The sequence below is a fragment of the Nuphar pumila genome, chromosome 5 (assembly GCF_984573655.1).
Source record: "Nuphar pumila chromosome 5, dmNupPumi1.hap1.1, whole genome shotgun sequence".
Lineage (NCBI taxonomy): Eukaryota > Viridiplantae > Streptophyta > Magnoliopsida > Nymphaeales > Nymphaeaceae > Nuphar > Nuphar pumila.
The window spans coordinates 4,445,329-4,469,214 of NC_143253.1; the positions used below are offsets into that span (position 1 = coordinate 4,445,329).

At 41.1% G+C, this 23,886-nt stretch overlaps 1 protein-coding gene across 1 annotated transcript; it reads right to left on the bottom strand.

The window, feature by feature from the left end:
- Positions 1-3,733: 3,733 nt before the first annotated feature.
- LOC149836540 (glutaredoxin-C9-like) lies at positions 3,734-4,177 on the bottom strand. The gene has a single exon (XM_090006942.1). It carries the CDS (start codon positions 4,175-4,177, stop codon positions 3,734-3,736), a length of 444 nt encoding a protein of 147 aa, XP_089863068.1.
- Positions 4,178-23,886: the final 19,709 nt, after the last annotated feature.

Sequence of the window (23,886 nt, forward strand, 5' to 3'; positions counted from 1 at the left end):
AGAAGGATAAACCCCTTGACTGTTTTCCTCCTACTGTGTAATTCACTCTTTTGATGTAAATCTGGTCGGGGTCTGCCTAACCCCAGCTTGCTAATAAAAAAATACATATGGGTTTAATTCTATTTTAATATTATAAAACAAGGAAAAGAAGAAGAAATATAGATGTGATATTTTTTTTCTTGAAACCAAACCAGGACATAAAACATGATCCAAACACATCCGGTGAAATTGGATCCATACCAAAGTTTCTTGTTAGAAGTACAATTTTTAATATCAAAGTTTTCATGTTCCAACCTCCAAGCATTTCTCCCAAAAGAAATGAGCTTTCTTACCAGCATACCGAGGAAAACAAATTTTTTCTTTTTTAGTTTTCAAAGATTTATTGTAGCGTGATAGTACAGGGTAACAGGAGAATATCTGCCAAATTACAGATACTAATATATAAGTCGATATTCCACATAGAAGGTATATATATATCCTTTTTATCTTTTCAATTTTACTGGCGAGCAGCACCAATCCAACTGCCACAGTTGAACCAAGATGTGGTAATGCTTCACATAATGTGTGACAATTACTGATGTAATAATGGGTTGGATTTGAGTGGGAACCGGGTCTATATCCACTCCCAACATTGAAATATGCAGCCTAATTACGATCCAGCTCCAATGCTCTGAGATTGCACTAACCCAAACTTGTGGGCAAAGCTCTTTATTTTTGTAAGATTAAGAAAAATAAGATGTTAGAACAGGCTAATGCCCAAATTTTAGATCAAACATCAGGCTTGAAATTAGACTAGAAGTTGGGACCAACTGAGTGAACAATATAAGCTTCTATTGGACCTAACTGGGCAGGAACAGGTTTGGGTCCAATCACGGAATTGGTCAGGATCCAATCTGAACAAAACCATTGACCACACTATAACATGTTCACATAACTTTTTAGAAGTGAGAGAATGACGATCCACACAGCACCGACACGAGTTCCTAAACAAATCCATATTTTGTCACATGTACCATGTGATCCAAAGCGTTTTGAGAGGCACATCTGAGGTTAGGCAGATCCCTACCATGTGATTCAGTAGTTTTTTTTTTTAAAGGTGATCTTGGGTTAGGCAGATCCCTACCAGCTAGGTAACTATACCATTGGGTTTTGAACCTGCAAAGTGCCAACACAAGGTGACCAGCACTAGCTGCTCCTACCAGACAAGCGGAGCCCCCGTTGGTCCATATTAATAGTTTGTGGCAGTAACATTATAAAGTTTTTCATTTTCTTTTTTAATGGTGTTTGAGCAGGGGAGCGGCACTGGAAGTAGAGATGCTAACAGTTCGGATCTGGAACAACTAAATACATGGGAGTTCAGACTGGAATATAATTAGGAACAGTAAAAAATTACAAAACCTCCATCCTAGATCCAACCCATTTGCATTCTTAACAAGTATAATTGGTTGACCCATGCCTTGTTCGGCAACATCCATTGGTATAAAACTCAAGCTCCTTTTATCCACCAAGGATTAGTGCACTGCACCCAGCTTCGGCCTTACAAAAATGAATGTGCGCTACGGGTTTTGAGCCCGCGACGTCAATACAATTTGGTGACTTTAGGAACCAACCATTAATTAGCCAGATGGGTGGGGTTTATATATATATATATGGGATCATAGCTTTAATTTTGGCTGTATCCAACCATCATTATCTCATGAAAAAAAGGCTTTCCAATTGAAAATTTTGCCAATATGCCCTTAGCATATATGGTCCCCCATTTTCATAGGGTTACATAAGAATGACGCATCCCTTGCTTATGCACGATGGATGAGTTCCCCAAGCTGGGGTGCCAACCCTTTGATGCATTTATTGTGGAATTCAAGGGCTTATGCACCATGCTTATTAATTATTATCCACAAAAAAATTGGCAAAGCACCACCACCAAACCAAATACAGGATTGAAGTTGCACAACACAACTCTATGCTCATCCGATCCACATACCACACCCACGTAACCACTTTTCCTAAAGACGTGTTTGGACTTTGGATAGGAGCCCTCACTTTCTCCACCCACATTGAATCTATGCTTTTCTTTCTTTCTTTCTTTTTTTGATGATGACGAACCTCGCCGAAAACCAGGTCACTTAATGGGCCCACCCCCAGCTGCAAGGTAAACTCCTGGTGGGGTCACCGACACCGAAGCCCCCACAAATTAATTAAAGGCACTTGCATCAAATCTATGTTAAAATCTCTCGTTTGTGTGTAAACAGGCTGACTTCCCCTGCTTCCATTATCCTGCTTAAAATCGAGACATGAAGGGCATTCATGAATCAAGGGCTGCCATCTAAAGTCTAAACAATGGGAAGTTTTGACTATAGATGTTGAAACTCACCTCAAAACTGAACAAACACATGAAAACTGCTTATTTTTCAAAATATGTACCGGAAAGAAACTTTTAGAACATGAAAATTTATATTGAAATAACCAACCTTTTTAAAATAATTAACATGGATCAAATTTATCCGATATTGATTTTTTTTATGACGAAGGAAAACCTTCACTGAGAACCGGATCACTTAATGAGGCCGCCTCCCTGTGAGGTAAAAATTCGGGTTAAGGACATGACCACCCAACCTTACTTGACCCCAACCGTGATAAAGACCCTTGTAAAACTGAATTAAACTCCTATATATGGTTTGCCATAAAATTTTGTGATCCTTCTTTTCATGCTTCTGATTCCGTCCATCTTTTTTAATCATGTATTCTTTCTCTAATGAAATTTTGCTGTTCCACACGCTTTGCTGACTAGGGTTTTGTTGAATTCCTAACATCAGCCTTTTATGTTTTTACTTGGGATCAGGGACCCTCAGGCCAACTTTGAATTCCTACTTTTTTTTATTTCTTTTAGTCAAATAGAACGTGAGAGTTTTTTTTTTTTTTTTGACAGAAAACGTGAGAGTTAAAAAGCACACAAAGAAGTCTTACATAAACAAACTTGTATAATTTTACCCAAAGTCATCACCTTGGGGAAGTCTCTTCCCACCACAAGGACAAAGCATATGCTTTGGAATCAATGCGTGTTCCTTAGCACTATTTTGTATCCAACATCATTCCTCCATGCATTAAAGATGCAAATTAGACGTCTCTTTCCTGGGAAATTTCCCTCAATTACTCTGCATGGTCCCACTCCCCACCCATCGTTTTCTCACTTCCCCTCAATTTATTATATTGTTGGATTGATAACCTCAATGCTTACATGTTATTCTTATCTTTACACGCTCATATGTTACACCCATCCCACGATGCAAAGCTGTCATCATACGTCACTCTTTTCTTGCTATTATTATATCAAAGTCATCGGCAAGTCAACCTCTAAAACACCAACAAAGAAGAAAAATAAAATCATTTTTCTATTATGGCATACCATTTACAAATGCTTACTTTTTCTATACAAATAATTGTTCACAATAAATGGTGATAAAAAGTGAAATACAGAGAGAGAGAGAGAGAGAGAGAGAGAGAGCTGTTAACTCACTTCATCACCACGGTAGGTAAGCTAGTTTCTTAATTTCCTTCAATTATAGTCTAACATGGAGAATTGAGATTAAGATCTCATGGATAAGACCATCAAATTCTAATAACTGGTACTATCCAAACTTGAGGAAAAAATAATTGATTTCATTATATCAAAGTTTTTTTAAAATTGACATGAATGGTTCTACCAACAAGATGGTATTAGGGTATTGGCCCTTTAGAGCCATAGACCTCCAGCCTGCTTGAGAATTGGGATCAGCTCCCCTGTTATATGAGCAGCCATGAGGCTATCCAAGCCACCTAACAATCTGCCCCCAATAAACACAAGGGGAAGACCACTCTTGAGCTCGCCAAACATGGACGTAAGTTCATCAACAACTTGCAATTCTTCATCCTCTGTGAGATCGCAGACGGCCGGGTTGACACCTAGACCGAGCAGCAGCCTCCTCATCACATGGCACATACAGCAGGCTCGCCGACCAAGCACCAGCACCGTGTTCTCGGAGATGAGCTTTCGAACCTTACCCGGGGAATTCGCCAATGTCGCGTCCTCGGTGAGGAGTGTATGGACTTTGCCAAGGGGATTCTCCGGCAATTGGTGTAATTTTCCAGTGAGGACGGGCTCGGCGGCCAGCGGAATTTTTCGGATCTGGTTTTGCATTGTGGTGTGGTGGGGATGGTGTGTGTGTGGGTGTTGTTGGGATGTTGGTGATGTAGCTTAGGAAGGAAGAGAATTGAGAGAGGAGGAGGTATGTTATGTGGGATGGGGGAGTAGTAGACGCAAAGGAAGGGTTGGGGCTCTTAATTTGTATGGGGGAGGAGAGGGGTTGTGGTGGTGAAATATTATGGGGGGGGCGATAAAGGCTGCCTCTTGGCAGTTATGCATCTCACTTTCCTACGCGTCATGTGACGTGTCCTTGCGTCACCACCTTCATCGTATTACGTCGGAAGTGACATAGACGATTCTCTCTCTCTCAAATTGGGCGTGGAATTGACGTGTGAGAGAAGCTTACCACCGTTACGCGGAACGGACCCCACCAGATAGGTGGCGGTAAGACTCCACAGTCCAACCAGGATATGATCCAATTAGGATTTACGGGTGTTAAAGGGTCAGATCTGGTTCGGATCTAAGTGAGTCCCAACCCGGATCTGACTTTGAAGTACTGGTACCTGGTCTGGACCTGGGATCTATTGTGTCTAAGAAAAACTATAAGTCTTTAAAAAAACGACATGAACCAGACCCCGGAAAAATAATATATTTTTATCTTTTTTATAATGAAAAATCATGGGCCTTAATCAGAGCTCGGGTGGGACCTGGGTCAGTTATGAAATTTCACAAACTATACCCAGCTTCATATGCTAATCGAACCCTTTGAGTCTGATCGGACCTCCTTTTTTATCACCAAACCCTGACCCTATAAGGTTTGGTACAGGTTGACTCCAGGTCAAACCCGACCCATTGACACCCTTGATGATCCTATTAGTTGCCGTCATCCTACACCTTATATCACAGGGACACGCCATGTTGACCTTGTATGGATTGACACGACATGGTACAAGGACACGATATGCAGCAATCAGTGACATAATTATTTCTACTAATCTTTGCCAAATTTGGGTAATGCTTTCAATAATAAATATATATTTTTAAAGCAATTGTTAACTCGTAGGACTCATGCTCATATTGGGTCATGGTCATGTGCCTGACATAGATTGCATCTCGTTTAAGGATGCTAACAGGTCGGTTGTTACCCAACATTCGACCAGAATTCAACTCCAATTCATCAGATTTTGGTAAAGGAAACTGAATCCGATTAGTAATCAGATTCGGATATGATTCAAGATTTCTTAATTCTCTAATGGATATCTGAATGCTACGTGTATTAATCAAATTCGGTATTACCTTTTTCCCATTTGAATATGAGACTAATTACTCAATATCCAATTAGTCAGATCTGGTACTGATTATATCCAATCCGAGTTACGTCCTTAATATTCTCACGTTGAGTGTTTTTTTTGTAGGCGCCTTTGGTCAGTATTGCAAATCTATTAGGCCAACCTGAAATGATTGAGCTAGACATGTTTTCACTCATTTACTTGATTCTGTGGTTTTCAGTAACGGGATACATGCTTAATTAATCCACATTCACACATACTGGATTCAAGTTTTTACCCTGTGATTATCTAAGATCTTGTGATTGTAAATCACAATTACAACACTTTCTCAAGATTTGCGAAATATGAGAAAAGTACAAGTTGTTATTGTGATTGCTAGCTATGATTGTTTTTGCCTGTGTGACCAATAATCACAGCTTCTACATGACCAAAGCAAACATGCCCTAAACCAACATGAGCTCACTAGGTTCAAGCAGCCGGGAATTGATTTAGATTAGGTGCATGATAATAGCATTATAGGGCCAGTTAGACCATGGACTTGTGCTTACTGACCGGGGTCAGAGCCCAATGCTGAAGCCGGTACATATTAGGCTTGAAACTAAGCATGTAAATGGGCCGGAGCTGGTTAATTTGGTTCTAGGTATTAGCTTATCCAACTTAATCAGATCTTACCTAGTCGGATTGAGATTCGGATTCAAAGTTGGATGGGTAAAGGTAATATTGAGCATGGATTAGATTAGCTAATAAGATGTGTGTAAGTAAGATTATACATTAGACTGGGGTTCAGATTTAGAGCCGGATTTGGATGCAAAGCTGCATACTGAATTTGAATCCAATTAATTTTGGAAGCAGCTTTGTTTTCCTAATCCAGCTAACTGGATTATAACAATTTGATTGGATATCAGACTCAAACCCGATCCGGTTGAGCTAAAAAAATCAGCCGACAAATAGAGAGAGAGAGAGAGAGAGGTTGGATTTGGGGACTTTTCTATTGGTAGAGATTGAGACAGGTGTCAAATCTTGTTAAACCTCAAATCTTTTAATATATGTTGTACATGATTGTGGATACTGTTGTACCATTTCAGAGGGAAAATGGACCTAAAGGGTTCACATTGATCACAAATTTTTTAAGTGCCAAAGTAAAATAAAAGCACAGAAAAACAAGCAACAAAAATTGGCATTGTGCAATCCTGATTTTAGAAGATCCAAGAAGAAATATATGGATCTGTGGGTGTAGGAAAATGTCACTCCAAGTTGGATTTAGACCTGTTCTTTTATGTATAAAAACATAGAAAAAACTAGATAATTAAACCCAATTAGTTGGAACATAGTTTTCTCTTGTCATCTACTAATGTGCAATATAGGTTTCCCTTGTCATCGACTAATCTGCATTTCGGTCGGGCAGAGAGTGTACCAGTTTGACAACCATAAAGGCCTCCTCAATTTCGATGTGGATCATGATGGCCCAGGTCCAATCAACCCAAACCCCACCTGAGCATGTGGTTCATAATAAATACAATAACTGACATCAAAATGTATGAAACTTGAGAAACCCAAATGTGTAAAGGTGCCCTATAAAAACCAAAAAGCAAAAAGGGTCACAAAAAAGGACCGTCCGATCTGGAAAATCGGACAGACTACATTACAGCCTCATCCAAAGCGGGGATAGAGGTATCAATGGGTCGGGTTTGACCCGGACTCGACCCATACCAAGACCCTATAGGGTCAGGGTTCGGTGATAAATAAGAAGGTCCAATTAGAATCTGGTTTAGACCCAAAGGATCTGATTAATATGGATCCATGGTTTGTAAAATTTCATACCAAACCCGAGCCTGACCCAAGTTCCGGCTAAGATCTGTAATTTTTTAATATAAAAAAGATTAAAAATATATTTTTTATTAATTATGGTCTGGGTCTGGTTATGTAATACTTATAGGGTCTGGGTATGGTTTTGTTATGGTTAGTCTGATTAAACTCGGGTTCAGACCGTCATTTAAAATCAAATTTGGGTCTGGTTCTACCGGACTCTTAAACAAACCCAACCCGTTGACACCCGTAAGTGGGGATAATCGTCTGTTGGAGTCAAGATATGAAAAGCACGGGGTCGGAGTCAAAGATGCATCATGGTCATCACCACAGTAGGCTTAAAATTACACAGCAAATGATGTCATGCATATGAGATTGCCAGCTGCTAGGGGTGTCAACGGGCCTGGTTTACCCGGACCCTACCCGAACCAAACCCTATAAGGTTGGGGTATGGTGATAAATAAGACGACCTGAGTCTGGACCCGAAGATCCGATTAATACATGGACTTGGGTATAGTTTGTGAAAGTTTAAACCAAACCTGGACCCGACCCGAGTTCTGATTAAGACCCACAATTTTTCAATGTAAAAATGATAAAATTTATGATTTTAATGGGTATGTTTCTGGTTTGGTTCATGTAGTTCTTATTGGGTCTGGATATGGTTTTTCTTATAGTGGACCTGGTTAAACCGGGTCTGGACCTAATACCATACACCAAAATCCTGTATAAGTCTGGTTTCACCTGAGTCCAAACCAGACCCGACCCGTTGACACTCCTAGCTGCCAGTACAGGCTTTGTGGGACCGTGTCAGGATGTGCATGTTTGCATGACAGGACGGTAATGGTGGAAAATTATGCATGAATCCACACGCCCACTCCGTGGGCACCCACCTCTCTCTCTCTCTCTCTCTCTCTCTCTCTCTCTCTCTCTCTCCACGCTATTCGCTCTAGATCTCAGTTGAGTCATGCCAGGCCGGAGGATTGGTGGTGTGTTGCTTGTTTTTCTCTGAACTTCCACAAACATTGTGATTGTCATAAGTGTGGCTCATCTTTTCTCTCTCGTCGTCATCCAGACTGGAAGTGAAGGCGATCTAACCCCTCATATTCCCATTCGTCGAGGCAGAATCTAGTCACTAAAGATTTTTCTGGGTTGGAGCGTCATCCTGCAAGGCAGAATCATGAACAGCCTCCCCAGAAATTATCCTTCTCACCGTGGGTGCAGATTGACAATCTTCATAACCCGGCGAATTCATTCCATGCTGGCAAGATTGGGTCTATTTGGGTCCCGGTCCAGCCGCAACACTTTGGGCTTTCTTTTCCGTCATTTGCTCCAGCTATGTTAGCCGCATCTTCAGCATATGATGGCATCTCCCAACCGTCGCAAGTTCTGCTAGGGGTGGGCCCCAAAAAATCTGGCTCTGCCATCAATGTTTACTCTCCTGGAGATTTGCCGCTCACTATTTATAATGCATGGAGCTCGACGTCTGATTCTTTTTGCACTAATTTTCATGGTAAACTGACGGCGCGGTTGGGTAGGCATTCTCGTGGGAAGCAGAGAAAAATTTTGCCATCCTCGCCATCGCAAGTTCTGTCAAGGGTGGGCCCACAAAAAATTTACCATGATAGCAATGTTTTCCCTACTGGAGTTCAGTCGCTAATTATTTCTCAAGCTCGAGGCCTGGTGTCTGCTTCTGTTTGTACCACTTCCCGTTACAGCTTGGAGGCGCGGTTGGGCATGCTTGCGCGTGGTGGACAAAGGATGAATCTGCAATCGTCCCTTATTATTTTTCCCTCCAGACACTCTGACTATTTGGTTATCAATCTTATTGTGTTTAATGCTACAACCAACCTGACAATCAGATACATGGTGCTTGGCTCATTGGTTATGTGTCCTCTTTCTGTATCGCATTATGTCTCTAAGGTTTTTTCATCTGCCAAATCTTTTGGTCTTCCGCCAAACAGGGTCTCATCTGGTAGTCCAGCACGGGGTCAAGGTAGCCACATGTTTATGCCTTTGCTTCAACAGCGTCCTAGTCCACAGCCCCTGGGTGTCACGATTGTCGATGCAGCTAAGTTGCTGGATATCTCCCTCTCCTCTTCGCAGCTGCAAGCTATAGCTGTTGATATGGATTCTACGATTTCAGCTATCTCTGCTATTATTGGGGACTCTCTCTACCACTCTGATGGAGCAGACTGCGAGCAGTTGAGCATTTTCGATGGTCACTTGAGGTCGTCTGTCAGTGTTGAGGGTGTTTGGCAAATCATGCATGGTCAGCGAAGAAGGAGGAGGCCTTCGTCAATTGTTTTGGCTACCGATGCTAGGTCCCCAAGAAGGTCGTCTCGGTACCACCAACCCCGGGTTTTTCAGATTTTGTTCCATGAAGACTGTTTGTTGGTATGTTAGGGGCTTAAATTGTCCCATGAAATGCATGTTTCTGGCTAATTGGGTTAGAGAGGAAAAGACCGACCTACTTGCTTTATGTGAAACTAAAATGGAGGTCATCTCGCTCATGGTCGCCTCTAGCATCCGGCAGGGAGCTGACTATTTCTTTAAGCCTGCGGTCAATCATGCAGGAGGTATCCTTATCTTGGGAAAACAGTCTTTAAACTTATCTCATCTAGATGTGGTTCTTTTCTCTCTATTTGTTGCTTTCAATTTGCAGGCAGTTGGTAGAAGAGTAGTGGTTTTTGTTGTTTATGACCCTAATCTCGCCGCCATGAGGCCCGTATTTCGAGATGATTTGGATAGGTTTGTCATTTTCATCGGAGATTGTCACATTCTTATGAGGGATTTCAATTGTTTGTTATCTATTCATGACTCTAATAACCTCGTTATTCTTAATCCCTCTATGCGAGGTTTCCAAGACTTTGTTCATCGACATTTCCTCTACCCTATTCCTTTAACCAGAGAGCGCTTATGTTGGTCGAATAGGCGGTCACGTCCGTGCTGTAGGGTCCTTGATAGGGTCTTTGTCACCCCTAATTTATTGGACCTCATTCTCGACGTTAAGTGCGTGTTGTTTGCTCCCTCTATCTCGGATCATGGGCAAATCATCACTCATTGAGGAGATGGCTTTCAACCCACCAGAAGCTTTGCGTTTGAAGAATGGTGGCTTCAGGAGCCAGATTTTCTCTTGGCTATTGTTAGTTCTTGGAACAAACCTATTGATAAGCATTGGGCGGTGCTTCGGGTTCAAAATAAGCTTTCTTGTCTAGCTAAGGATATCAAAGTTTGGCTTCATAGTCGTAATGTGGAGAAATTTCAGCAAATGGCCGCATGGGATCAAAAGATTTCTACGTTGTATCAGTTTATGTCTTTTTCTGGCTCTCTTTCTGATTTGCAACTTCTCAGTCTTCAGACCAAGTCCTTAGAATTAACTATGCTCTTGAAAAGCTGGAGGGTCAAAGAGGAAATTCGTTGGAAGCAAAGGTCTAGGGTAAAATGGCTTGCGGCTGGTGATGGCAATACTAAATTTTTTTACTCATATGCTTCTCATCGTCATAGGAGGGAGGTCGTACCTTTTATCTCCATTGGGGGTGTTTCCTATCTCAATCAGCATGTTAATCTGACAGTCTCGCTATATTTTAAGGATTTATATTCTGCTTCGTTAACTGCGGAGGGTGTCTTTGGTAATGTCCTAGTTGGGTCAATTCAGCCTGAGCAAGCAAGATCTATGCAAAGGAGGTTCTCTGACGATAAGATTTTTAGGGCCATTAAGGATCTATCGGGTTAGAAAGCACCTGGCATTGACGGGTTTCATGTCAACCTTTTTAAAATCCTTTGAGACTGTGTTAAATCAGACGTGATGAGCATGTTTGATGAGTTCTATCGTAACTCCAGATTGCCTTATCATTTTCATGTTTCTATTATTTCATTTATTCTGAAAGAGGATGAGGCCACTGATATTTCACGATTCCGCCCAATCTCAGTTATGAGTGCTCTCTATCAGATGTTTGCCAAGGTTTTGGCGAATAGGTTGAAATCGGTGCCTAACCAGATTTTTTCAGACTCTCAGTTCGCCTTTATTCGTAATAAGAGGGTCTAACACTCGTTCATCATGGCATCCGAGGTTATTCATTCCTTGCAGCATAGCGGTCAACCTTACTTTGTCCTTAAATTAGACTTTTATAAAGCTTTTGACTCTGTGCATTGGTCATTCTTATTTCAAATGTTAGCAAATTTTGGTATTGGTCATCATTTTTCTGGTTGGGTGTGGAAGCTGGTCTCAAATGCCCAAGCCATGTTAAATATCAATGGTGTTAGAGGAGACCGGTTCAAGCTGGGGTGGGGTTTGCGGCAAGGGTGCCCCTCTCACCTTTGTTGTTCAATGTTGTTGTTGAGGGTCTTATGGTCTTGATTAAGCAGGCTACGGTATCGTGTTTCATTGATCTTTTGCAGGTTTCAGACTTTCTGGGTCATATTTTTACTTATGATGATGATATGATCATTTTTTGTTGTGCAAATATTCAGCAGATGCTTAGGTTCAAGCTTATCATTCAGTGTTTTCTCTCCCTATCTGGGCTTTCACTAAATGAGACCAAATGCTCTATTACCATGTTCAATGTTCATGCCAATATGCTTGCAGCCAGAAAGAGAATTTTTAATTGCACTATTTCTGACTTGCCTATTATGTACCTGGGCTTGCCGTTACAAGTGAAGCACCTCTCTTCTGTTGCGTGGGCTCCGACACTTAAAAAAGTGAAGCGCAAATTGCTTTCGTGGCAGTCATCTTATCTCTCCATCGTCGGCCGTCTAACCTTAGTCAGACATGTTCTTTCAACTATTGCAGAATTTTTCATGTCTATGTTTGTAATGCCTGTGGGAGTAGAGAGGCAGCTGACGCGCTTGCTGGAAGGTTTTCTATGGTCTGGGTGTCAACTCAAGGGTAAGCATCACTTGATTGGTTGGCGTTCGGTGGTCTTACCTCGGTGTATGGCTGGTTTAGGCATTCCTGCGGAGCATTGTTCTTGTCGCCAAGCAATGTTGGTTGGCCCACCAACCGGATAACCCTTGTGCTTGTTTGCTTCTTTCTAAATATGGGGCCCCTGCTCTTATCCCGATTCGTCTCGGAACCCGGGGTTTAGCACTCTCGCACTTGCCTAAATCGTGGTTGAGGGCTTTAGCCTGCTTTAGAGACCATTTTGAGGACTCCAAAAATTTTGATCAGTGGTTGCAGTGGGCGCTGGCGCCAAGCGAAAAGTTCCTCACCAAAAAAGTCTATAGATCATTGCTCCCCCCGGGGGCTGATTGGTTGCTCGAGGATGTGCTTTGGGCGAAGGGTCCTTCTCCCCGTTCTCGAGTCCTGGCATGGTTAATTTTTCACGATAGGATCCAGACCCACAGTAATTTAAAGAAGTGGGGCATTCATCTCCCGAGTTGGTGTGTGCTTTGTCAAGCTGCAGAAGAATCTATGTTTCACTTGTTCTCGTCTTGCCCAATATTTGTGGAACTCTTTAGCAGGACCTGGAGGCATCCGGAAGTGTTTGTTAAGGAGGAGTCTTTTGCGCTAGATCTGATCTTGGGTCCGGTTTGTATTAGGCACAGCACGAGGTGGAGGTTCATCTGGCGAACGTGGTTGCTTACTTCTTGGTGGTTTGTTTGGATGGCACGAAACGATGCTCATTTTTGTCAAATTTCGGTTAACATTCAAAACCTGGTGCATAAAATCTTGGTAGATGTTTATGCGATCTTGCGTATGCATCTTGGTGATCTTGCGCTCCCTCCTGCTGACGCTACCTCTCTTTTGTCGCAATTTGGGCAAGCGGCTCTGACGTGAGCCCGTTTTATCTATCTGATGTTCTTTTTCTCTTCTGCTTTCTTTATTTGTTTTAACTTTGCTCTTGTTCAGTTCATGGGTTCAACATTTTGTTGATCTTCATGAGTGGTAATGTTGAATTTCTTTCGGCTCTCTCTCTCTCTCTCTCTCTCTCTCTCTCTCTCTCTCTCTATATATATATATATATATATATATATATATATATATACACACACACACACACACACACACACAAAGTAAGACATGGTTCGTCATAAAAGGACATGCTTTGATTAATAAATGATAATTGAAATTCAATGGTAATAAGAAAAATGAAAATCTAAAAATTAAAAAAAAAACTAAATATACAATAATGAATCTTATTTTCAACATACCTTTTAAAAATGACATAAAAACAATGTGTTGGAGATGATTGGTTTTGGACTTAATTAGGATCAATTTGACTACTTATGTGGTCCATGAACATGTCCACTTTGATAATGCCATGAGTTAGGATCTGGTACATTTCATACTGTCCTTATAAGCCTATCTGCTTATCACCTTGACTAAGGCATATCTCCTTCCAATTCTCATAAAGATTGGACAAATATGGAGCCCAGTGGAGCTGATCCACTTTGGTTTTGCAAGGGGAGGATGTCAATATGATCATGGTTACTCAAAGAATGAAATATGGGACAATCTCAACTAGAGGGTTCATAGACATTGGACAAATATGGCTTAAGATTCCATGTGCATCGAATATGCAATTAGAAGTTGGATCAAAATGGAGGATTCAATTGTCAAATCCCAGTGGAGTTCCAAGTTGGATCACTTCAAACATGTCTAAAGTTAGACTCTTTTACAAGGAAATTTTAGGATGAAAATCCCACAATGAAAATGGGAGGACATCACTATAGACTTCATAGTTGGTTTGTCGAGGACGTGAAAGAAACACGATACAATTTGGGTGATCGTCAATAGACTCACCAAGTTAGCTCATTTCCTTCTTATTCGCCTCAGTCAGTCACTAGACAGTTTGGCAGACCTTTATGTCAAAGAAATCATGAGGTTGCACAGTATTCTGATCTCCATTATTTCTGATCGCGACCCGAGAATCTGGGGACAACTTCAATTGGCTTTAGGCACGAAGTTGAAGTTCAGCACTGCTTCCCACCCTGAAACTGATGGGCAGTCTGAACGCACCATTCAGACCTTAGAGGATATGTTGTGGGCTTGCATGATGGACTGGAAGGGATAATGAGATTATTATACTAGTCTTGCAGAATTTGTGTATTATAACAGCTATTATGATAGCATCAGGAGGGCCCTTTACGAGGCTTTGTACGAGAGACCTTGTCGATCACTAGTCTACTGAGACGAGGTTGGTGAGCGAAAGCTGGATTCGCTGATAGTGCTTCAACACTATACTCATCAAGTACAGATGATTAGGGAGCATCTCCGTTCTGCTCAGAGTCGACAGAAGTGTTACGCTGATCGGTGTCGTTGAGAACTCACTTTCTCGTCTAGAGATGTGGTTTTTGTAAAAGTATCTCCGACGAAGAGCATTTTTCAGTTCGAGAAAAAAAGAAAGTTGGGTCCCCAATTTGTCGAACCTTTTGAGATCTTGGATCGCATTGGTGATGCAGCTTACTGTGTGGCGCTACCTCCTCAGTATGCTTAGATCCACAACGCCTTTCACATATTTATGTTGAGGAAATACGTTCACGACTGTTACACATCATCAACTACGATGATGTAGACATTCAAAAGGATTTTACATTCGAAAAGAGACCGGTGAAAATCGTTGATCGACGAGACCAAGTGCTTAGGTCGAAGTCGATATCTCTTGTCAAGGTTTGTTGGCGTTATCATGGAATCGAGGAATGTAGTTGAGAGCCCGAGACTGATATCAAGGAGAAATACCCTGACTTGTACTTTGAATGATGAATTCAATAGAATTTTGTGGACGAAATTATTTTAAGGAGGGTAGGATATAAAACCCATTAAAAAATGTTTTGGACTCGGGTCTGATCCAGATCCGACCCGGATTCGAAAAGTGGGGTTACCGCCCCCCGTGCTTATAAAAGACATGAGAGGGGCAAGGTTTTCTCAAAAGAGAAAACCCTTTTCTCTCTCGCAGCTCCCTCACTCTCTCGTTCTCTTCCCTCTCACCTCACCCTCTCTCCCGCTGCCAACCTTCCGGCCGGCAGACCTCCGGCGAACCACTCGTCCGGTAGACCCCCTCTGTTTTGCAACTCTTTCTCTCTCGCTCGTCTACCGACACCGACGCTGACGACCTCAGCTCCCTTTCGCAGTTGTTACAGGTAAACCCTCCCCTCTCCTTTTCATTGTCTTCCTCTTCTCCTGATGTCTTCTTCTTCTTCTTCTTCTTCTTCTTCTTCTTCTTTTACCAACAGGTCGGCAGGGGGTGACGCTCCCCTGCCGCCTGTTTTGATCAAACGACAGAGGTTTCCAACCCCTACTTCTCTCTCTCTTTTTCTCGATTGGGTATCTCCGGCAAGCAGAGGCAAAGCCCCTTCCCCCACCTTGTCATCTCCTTCTTCTTTTTTGCAGTGGAGGGGTCGAGCCTCTCCCTATTGCTTGCAATCAGACGTTCGACAGGGGCCTTTGGCCCCTGCCTCTTTTTTTTTGGCAAGTCGGTAGGGGCCTTGCCCATGCCGTTTAAGTATTTTCGGCAGGCAGAAGCAAAGCCCCTGCCCTTCTTTTCCAGTAGACCGGCAAAGGCAATGCTCCTGCTGCCTATATTTTTCGGTAGGCAGGAGTTTCGCCCCTGACGCTTTTACTTCCATCAGGCAGGGGCAAAGCCCCCTGCCTTCTTCTTCACTAATGTCAAGCAGGGGCTTCGTCCTTGCCTCTTTGCTTTTCTGGTCGACAAGGGCAAAGCCCCTGCCTATGCCTCCTTAATCCCTCTATTTTCAGCCATCGGGGAAGGGGTTGTGCCCCTTCTCTGTTGATCGTTAGAAGCAGGAAGGGGCGCAGCCCCCTTCCCTTCTCTTTTTCCTTTTATGCAAGCTGCCCCTTTCCTTTTTTCAGGACAGACTGATGGGCAGGGGTTGCGCCCTTAGCCCCTGTTCTTTCATTTCCTTAGGTCGACCCCTAACGCGGGTCAACGCTTCTTTCTATTTTAGAATATTTATACTTTACTTTTTCGCAGCTTGCACAACGGATCCCACTCGCGCTCCGCAGTTTGAGCCCTTTGTTACTTACTCGCGAAGGCAAACACAACCCTGAGACTCCCCAAGGTAGGGAAAAGTTGCACAATGGACCTTGGATGAACTGAACTAAGTTAAAACACTTAAAATGCAAATATATATATATATATATATATATATATATATATATATATATATATATATATATATATATATTTTTATAGTAGTACGATTTTAAACTCAAGGATGCAGTTTTGTGATCATTGTCCTTATTGCTTTCTGTCATACTTTTCACCACCATGCTTTAGTGCACAGGCTGATTTTCTTTACACATTTATTTAGCTTGATACGCAGTTTCACGTATCAAGCATCGCTTTTTGTCATTTACTTTCACTATTGTGCTTTAGTGCACAGGCTATTTGCTTTTCCGCTTTTATTTCTTTGCGCATTTGTTTAGCCAAAGTACGGTTTTGTACATTGTGTAATGCTTTGTGCATTTACTTTGCTTATGCTTCTACTGCCGGCATGTTTTATTTGGCTAAGGTACAGTTTCGTACCTCGCACATTGCTTACGCATTCTTGCACCCAATGTGCATCTTCGCACTTTAAGGATTGTTGGCACCTTGTTGTCGCGTTGCTTCATGCATGGGCTTGCATTTTCATGCTAACTTACACATGTGTAAGTTTAAGACTAGAGTGTAATCTATTTTGCTCGTTTGTTTCAAAATAACACAAGCTGCACTTATGCATTCTGATTTTTAAAAAGGGATTCCTAAAGCGAAACTGTGTTTCAAATGTGTAGCCTTGATGAGTTGGATTTTGGAAGTCTCTGATGTTGCGAATTTGCAACCCAGTCTCCCAAATCGATGTATTTGAGAGAGGGGTTTTTACTACCTCTGATTGTGTATCTAGTACGACTTGGATAACCTCGGTTTATTGATACAAACATATATTTTGACGGGATTCTTTCAAGAAACCAATGTCTTGTTTATCGAACTAGTATTGAGTCATGTGTTGCATACAGATACTATCATAAACGAATGAGAGATCAGTGGCAATCTCATAGCGTGCAAATAGCACAAATGTTGTACTTCAGTTTCGAAAGATAAAACATGTCAAAGGAGTTTCTGCATTACACTGCATCTTTTTGAAACTTTGTTTTGGGGTTTTTTTTTGTGAAACCTATACCCCTTTTGTTGTAGCGTACTCGTAGACATGTGAGCCATGTTAGTACTACGATGATCTGTAACAACCTCAACTCACACCCCTTGAAAATGCATTTTTTTTTCAAAACCATTGCGAAAATCTTCCGAGAAACCCAAGGCCTTTACACTTTCACTCCAAATTGAATAAAACAACCCACCACAATAGAGCTTACAATTAGCATCCATACCAAACATTTATTGAAATAATAAGTGATAAGTCTCGATACCAATGCGTAAATGAAATATTCAGAGTGCAATAACAACTAAATGAAACGAAAAGGAAATAAAAGAAGACTGAGCTACGATGTTCATCTATGATCTGTCTAGCAAGTGTGTGACATTCGTAACTCTCCCAGAAGCTAGTCGTTTCACTGTTCACCTATGACTGCGAAAAACCACAAATAGAAGGGGTCAGAAATATGAAGAATTCCGCATACAGATCCCTCTAATGAAATAAATGAGCATAAAGAACATAGATACAATTTCATGCAATAAGGCAGAGGAATGCAATATGACAATTACATAATTCAATTAAGCATTCATGCAACAGGGAACATTTATTAAACATGAAGGAACATTAATCAATAACAGGAATCACTAATTAAGTAAGCAAGACATTTAACATGCATTAGAATTTAAACATCATGCATTTACCAACATGTAATAATTAAGAGAACAGGTAAAATATTCATGCCCTAATGCATAGCAGAAATATACATGAATTATGTGCAATACATGAACACTTTATTTTCTTCATTAAATTTTTTCTTTCCATATGTATGTCCCTATCAAATGCATGCAATTTAAGTTTCTCTTTTTATTTACTGTTGTCCGCGGATACACCAAATAGGTAAAATCTCTGAGGTCAAGTTAGGTTCTCAGGGTAGCTTAACACATAAGTTGTATTTTATTACTGGGTTTCAAACTTAGCCCTCGACCGAATCACCTTCGGAACATTAGACCTCCACATCTAATGTCGTGGATACTACGGACACTCCATGCACATAAGTGTCACTTTCTTGGTATACCAAAACAACAGTTGTGTCAAACACATCACCCCCAGGTAAAGTGGCGTCTCTCCTTAAAACCGTGGTCAGAAGAAAGAACTTCAATATCGGGTTCAGGGGTCAAAGTAAAGCACACGGAGTTTTTGTATCCTCGTGGTCCCCCAAAACCGAACCTCTAAGATGCTCATTCTTTCGATGGGAGATCTCAGTTCATGCATTACACTGCTCTTATTCATTATCCTTTTTATTTAAATGCCATTTATTAAATTTTTTCACTTTAACATGTCACAACAAAAGCAAAAACTCACATCTACCCTTGCGAGAGACATCAGAGGACCACTGCCCACGGAAAAGCATAGAACAGTGTAAACACAATGCAACAAAAATAAATATGATCTTTACGATGCATTCAAAATTAAGTAAAGAAGGAGCACCCAACGCTCAAGGCTCTCCAGGCCTGCGATGATTCACTTGGATCATCGATGCACCACATGCAAGAATTATACCATAATGCATTATTTCTACATGCTTCTCAATGCACACTCACTAATACCATTCAAAGATATGCTTAAACGATAATATGCATGAGCATGAATTTACAACTTTATATTCATCGCATGCTTTCCTTCGATGCATACATTCAAAACAATTTCAATACTTCTAATCATCACCCATAACAATATCCAACTGCATATCTTCCTTAAGCCCATGTTAATATTTAAATAAACATCTCGTGCATATTTTTATCAAGTGCATATGCACCTCTCAATGCATTGTTTTACTCTAGAACAAACATATGCACATAAACATGTGGCTACTCATGCAACTACACGTATGCAACATAATCTAACATTTCAGATTTGCACATACTCATAATTTATATATGTAACTAATATTGCATTTGAATATTGAGCACGCAAAATTAGTCAATCACAAGCATGCGAAATTTACTTTCTAGCCTGCATATAGTTGAGGCTTTTACAAGGGCAGAAATCTGGAAATTTACCAAGGCAACATATAATAACTATTTTTTTTTTACATGACCCAACCGACCCAGTCGGCTGGGTCTGGCACACAGCCCAACCCTCCCAGTCAACCCAGTCGGCTGGGTCAGGCACTCAGCTGACTGTGGTTCGGCTGGAGCTCCAAACAGTTTTAAATGGTTGGTTCCTTTTTTTTTTAAGGTTCACACCCAGCCGGCGCAATCGGCTTGGGTTCCCAGCAAGCCCAACTGACTTGAGTCAGCTGGGTTGGGTCGATACAGCCCTGTTAGGCCTGTCTCAGCCCTGCCCAAGGGCCGGACTGGGCCAAGCAGGTAGTTAACCAGCAGGGCTGGCTGTGACAGCCCAGCCGACCCGGTCGGCTGAGCCTGACAACCCATGCACAGGCCCTAGTCCAGACTTGTGTGCTGTCAGGCTGAACAACCACCCATTAAAAAAAATCTCAGGCGAAGTCCCATGACTACCTGCCTTACATGGTCCACCTCTGACAGCTACAGACACACCCATGCGTCAGTGGGGTTCGATCATGTGCTTTCATCTCATCACCCAAACATGCAGTTACAGAGAAATCAGCCATGCGGATGATCCATGGTCCATCCCCCAATTCCATCCAAAAAGAAAAAAACATAAAATCAAACCGGTGTTCGATTTCTCATCTAATTTCAAAAGAGGAGACCTGTACATCAAAAAAATTCTGACGCTTGGGGGGAAAAACCCAGGGATGCTGACGGCGAGGAACGGCTCAGGCGGGGGTCGACAGGGAAAAGGGCCTGTCGACCGAGGGTAGCTGCTGGAGAGCGAGGTCAGAGAGAAAAGGGAGATGGTGATGGGGAGGTTGCTGCAGCGAGAGGAAAGTCGCTTCCACCGACCTCGACCGCTCTGGCGCCGCGAAGGGGTTCGAGAGGGAGAGGAATGGGGGGAGAGAGCGAGGGGGGGGGAGTAGAAGAGGCATTATGTAGGGAGGATCTCTCGGAAAGGAAGGAGTCAGTTACCCCCTCCTTTTCAGCACCCCCCTCTCACCACCGGCTTGTGTTAGGGTCCAATTTGAACCCTAACGCCTACTTTATTGGGCCAGCACAGCTTTAATGTTGTGTTTTTTTTTTTTTACTTGTTGGTTACGCGGGGCGCGGCTTGGGTCCGGGACCCGGGATCCAACCGCGTGTTGGATCCACGGCTTGTCTGCCTAATTGGATCCACGTCTCTCAAGCGACGTGGATCCGCAGGCTGGATCCAACTGCGGTTCCCCGTGTTAATGTTTTATGTGTATATGCATATTTTATATTTATTTTATAATATTGTTGACATTATTATCATTTCTTTTTATAATATATCTATATACATGACATTATCTATCTATATATATGTGGACCCTAATTGATATGGGTCTTGGGTCTGAAACATGGATTCCAGCCCCAACCTCCAAAATTTACGTATCATTTTAAAATAAATTCAAGAAATTAACAAAAATTTTATGGTTATTACATGATTGGATGAGACGGTCATGTGACCTTGAATCGTATTAATGCCACAATGTTGTAATCACATAAATAGTGATAACTCGCCTTTACCGCAAGATGCTCGAGTTAGGTCGAACATATCAGAGCATGCAGAATGAGTCTTCAGTTAAATAAAACCTGAAGCGCTCATTCGACCTGTCATTTTCTGTCAAAAGAGAGGATTGGATAGTACAAAAACTCTAATGGAGAGGTTGTTGACAACCACCCTTCGGGCAATGACTCGGTATCTTCAATTATCAAAGTTAGAGAACAGGACTACTAGAGACTATCCTAGGTGGTAGATCTCACAGACTTCTACACAAGTAGGATGCATCTATTGTCTGCGTATGTTTTTGGAGAATCCTCTTTCGGTCACCGACGGTCTCCTTAGGAACGGACTCAACTAACTATTTAGGGTATTTGAAAATACATGGCATAATGGACCCTTGAACTAGTCTCAGTTGTTTCTACGATTCGTGCCTTGCGCATACCCGCAGGCGAGCTAAGTATCAAAACAAAAATTATCTTGTTCACTTCTTGTTTGTTGTGTACTATTTGCTAATTGTTTCTTATACTAATTGTAGCATTTTACTTATGTTGATGAACTTCTTATATAGTTTCTCACTTGTATAAATTGTTGAGCATGATAGAATTAAATGCATACACTTAATTCTGTTTTTTACTATTCTATATGTACACCTATTAGTTTTTTTGTGAAAATGACCCATTTTATGGGCACATGTGACGAATAGGTTGTGAGACAGACGATGACGCGATTGCGAGACGGTTCAAGATCCCACTGTTTGTTGGCAACTTGCATCCTGTACTTTTGGGTTTTTGACAAGGGTTTTCCTCAGGAAACCCAATTTTTGTACAACCAGATCTTATTTTGAATGCAATGGCTTATTAAAATGTTTGCAAGTTACTTCTATGTAAAAATATGGATTTTTACGCTAACGCGCCCAAGGTTGTCAACTTGCCTTTCATCTTTCTTATTCAAAGAAAATTGTTTTCGCTGATTTGTCAAACAAAACTCTTTCAAAAAAAAATTTATAGTCTTTTGAACTTTTAAGAAAGATTTATAAGTTTGAAATTTTGGAGCGTTACAAAGTCCCTCAAAATTAATGTTGTCGTTATCGGTATCGGACCTTAATCATTGGGCCGCTGATTCAGCTGAATCATTTTGTATCGGCTCAAAAGTAATAAAAAAAACTTTTGTGTCAATCATAACGTGACATGTGTTAAAACCATTAAAATAATTTAAAAATAATATGAAAAAATATTTTTTGGTATTTTTTTACATTATTAAAAATCAGCTGAATCGGCTCCGAATCATATCGAAATTCTGTGGACTGATATCATTGCTCAAATTTCAAAATGTAGCACTTTTTTAAATTCCCTATAGATTAGGCTCTTGCTCAAATAGTGGAACTGTCCATACACAAGCCATTTGAATCCCCAAAATATTATGGTATTATTTTTTTATCTTATCATAATTTTTAGTTTTTTAACATGTGTTCACATATCTACTTTATTTTAATACATTGTCTAAATGTTATATGTGCCAATTTTTTTATTTTCTTAAAAAACAATTTTAAATATCTTGCGCTTTTTACCCTCGCTGGAAAGAAAAAACCCAAAGAATGATAATTTTGTTAGTTAGTACCAAGTAAACAGTAAAAATCCGGACAACGGTACCTAGTCAAGGCTCTTTTCGGTGAACATGTAAGAGGGGGTAGAATCATCTAGAAGGATTTCATTTTCATCTTTTGCTTGTCCATGTTTCCCCAAGCACATAAAAAACTTGTGATATACAAAAGCAGGGGAAACTCCACAGAGCTCTTACGCCACTTGATTTTCAAAGGCATAGCATTGACTGTAAGATCTCGTGTTTTCAGATCTTAGTCGCTTCATGAAAACTTTGAAATTTGGCTAAGTCTGGTAAGAAAATCGTTTGAGGCTCGAGTTTAGACCAAGGTCTTAGAGTTTGGGTTTGACCCAAGCCTCATCATCAGGGTCTAGACAAGCCAATCGATGTGTGGCATAGAGTTTTAAATTCAACCTTTAAATTCAAGCGAAATTCAAGCGAAGTTCGGGTTATTTTCGGGCGAAATTCGGAATTTGATATTCATGTAATATATCGTTGGATGCGTCTCGAAATTTTGAGTACAATGGTATTTTACTTCTTCAAATCCGAGTCCCGGTTGGCCCAGAATTCACGTTTTTCTAAAATTTTAGCAGTTTGTTGGATCGGATCCGAAATTGGATCGGATTGAATCCAAGGTATAGGATCCAAATTTTTATGGATTTGGGCCCTAGTTAGGTCCTACAAAAATCTGGAATGGATATAAGTCTTAATCCAAATCTTGTATGAGTATGGGTTTGGATCTTGGATCTTGGATCCGGATCCGATCCAAAATCCAAGCTTAACATTTTTGTTTTATGACTTTATATTCAGCTGGGAGCTTTAAATTGGGGTTGTTTTTATATAAAAAGTCTCCAGGGTCAACATGACCAATTTTGGGAACTTTTGAATACCTATTAATAAGTAAATTCAAAAAAATGTATTTATTAAATTAATGATTTTTATTAATTTCGGGAATGGAGTTAAGAGGGTTTAGGGTTAGCCCTCTTCCCTAATTAAAAAAGGGTATTGAGGATTCCATACCTTTTAGGATTAGGAGGTCAAATAGTCAACCAAATGTACCTTAGGGAAGGAGTCTAGAATTTGGAAACTCCTTAATGTGGGAGACCCAAATCTGGAAACTCACTAATGAGTTTCCAGCATTAAATAGGAGAAGGAAGGGGGGCGGCAGCCCTTTCCCTTTCTTTTGGTTGGAGAGAGAAAAAAAAAACAGGAGAGAGAGAGAGAGAGAGAGAAAGAAAGAGGAGAAAGCAAAGAAGAGTGAAGGAGGTAGAAGAGGAGGTTAGAAGCATTGGAGCTCAGCCACACGCCCCCAGAGCCTCTATTCTTTTCTTTTTCCAAAAAGGTACGGGTACTTCTTCTTGAAACGAATGAGGAATAGGGTAA

What these genes read in the sequence shown, in the direction of transcription:
- LOC149836540 (XM_090006942.1), bottom strand. Translation starts at nt 4,177, where the DNA reads ATGCAAAACCAGATCCGAAAAATTCCGCTGGCCGCCGAGCCCGTCCTC.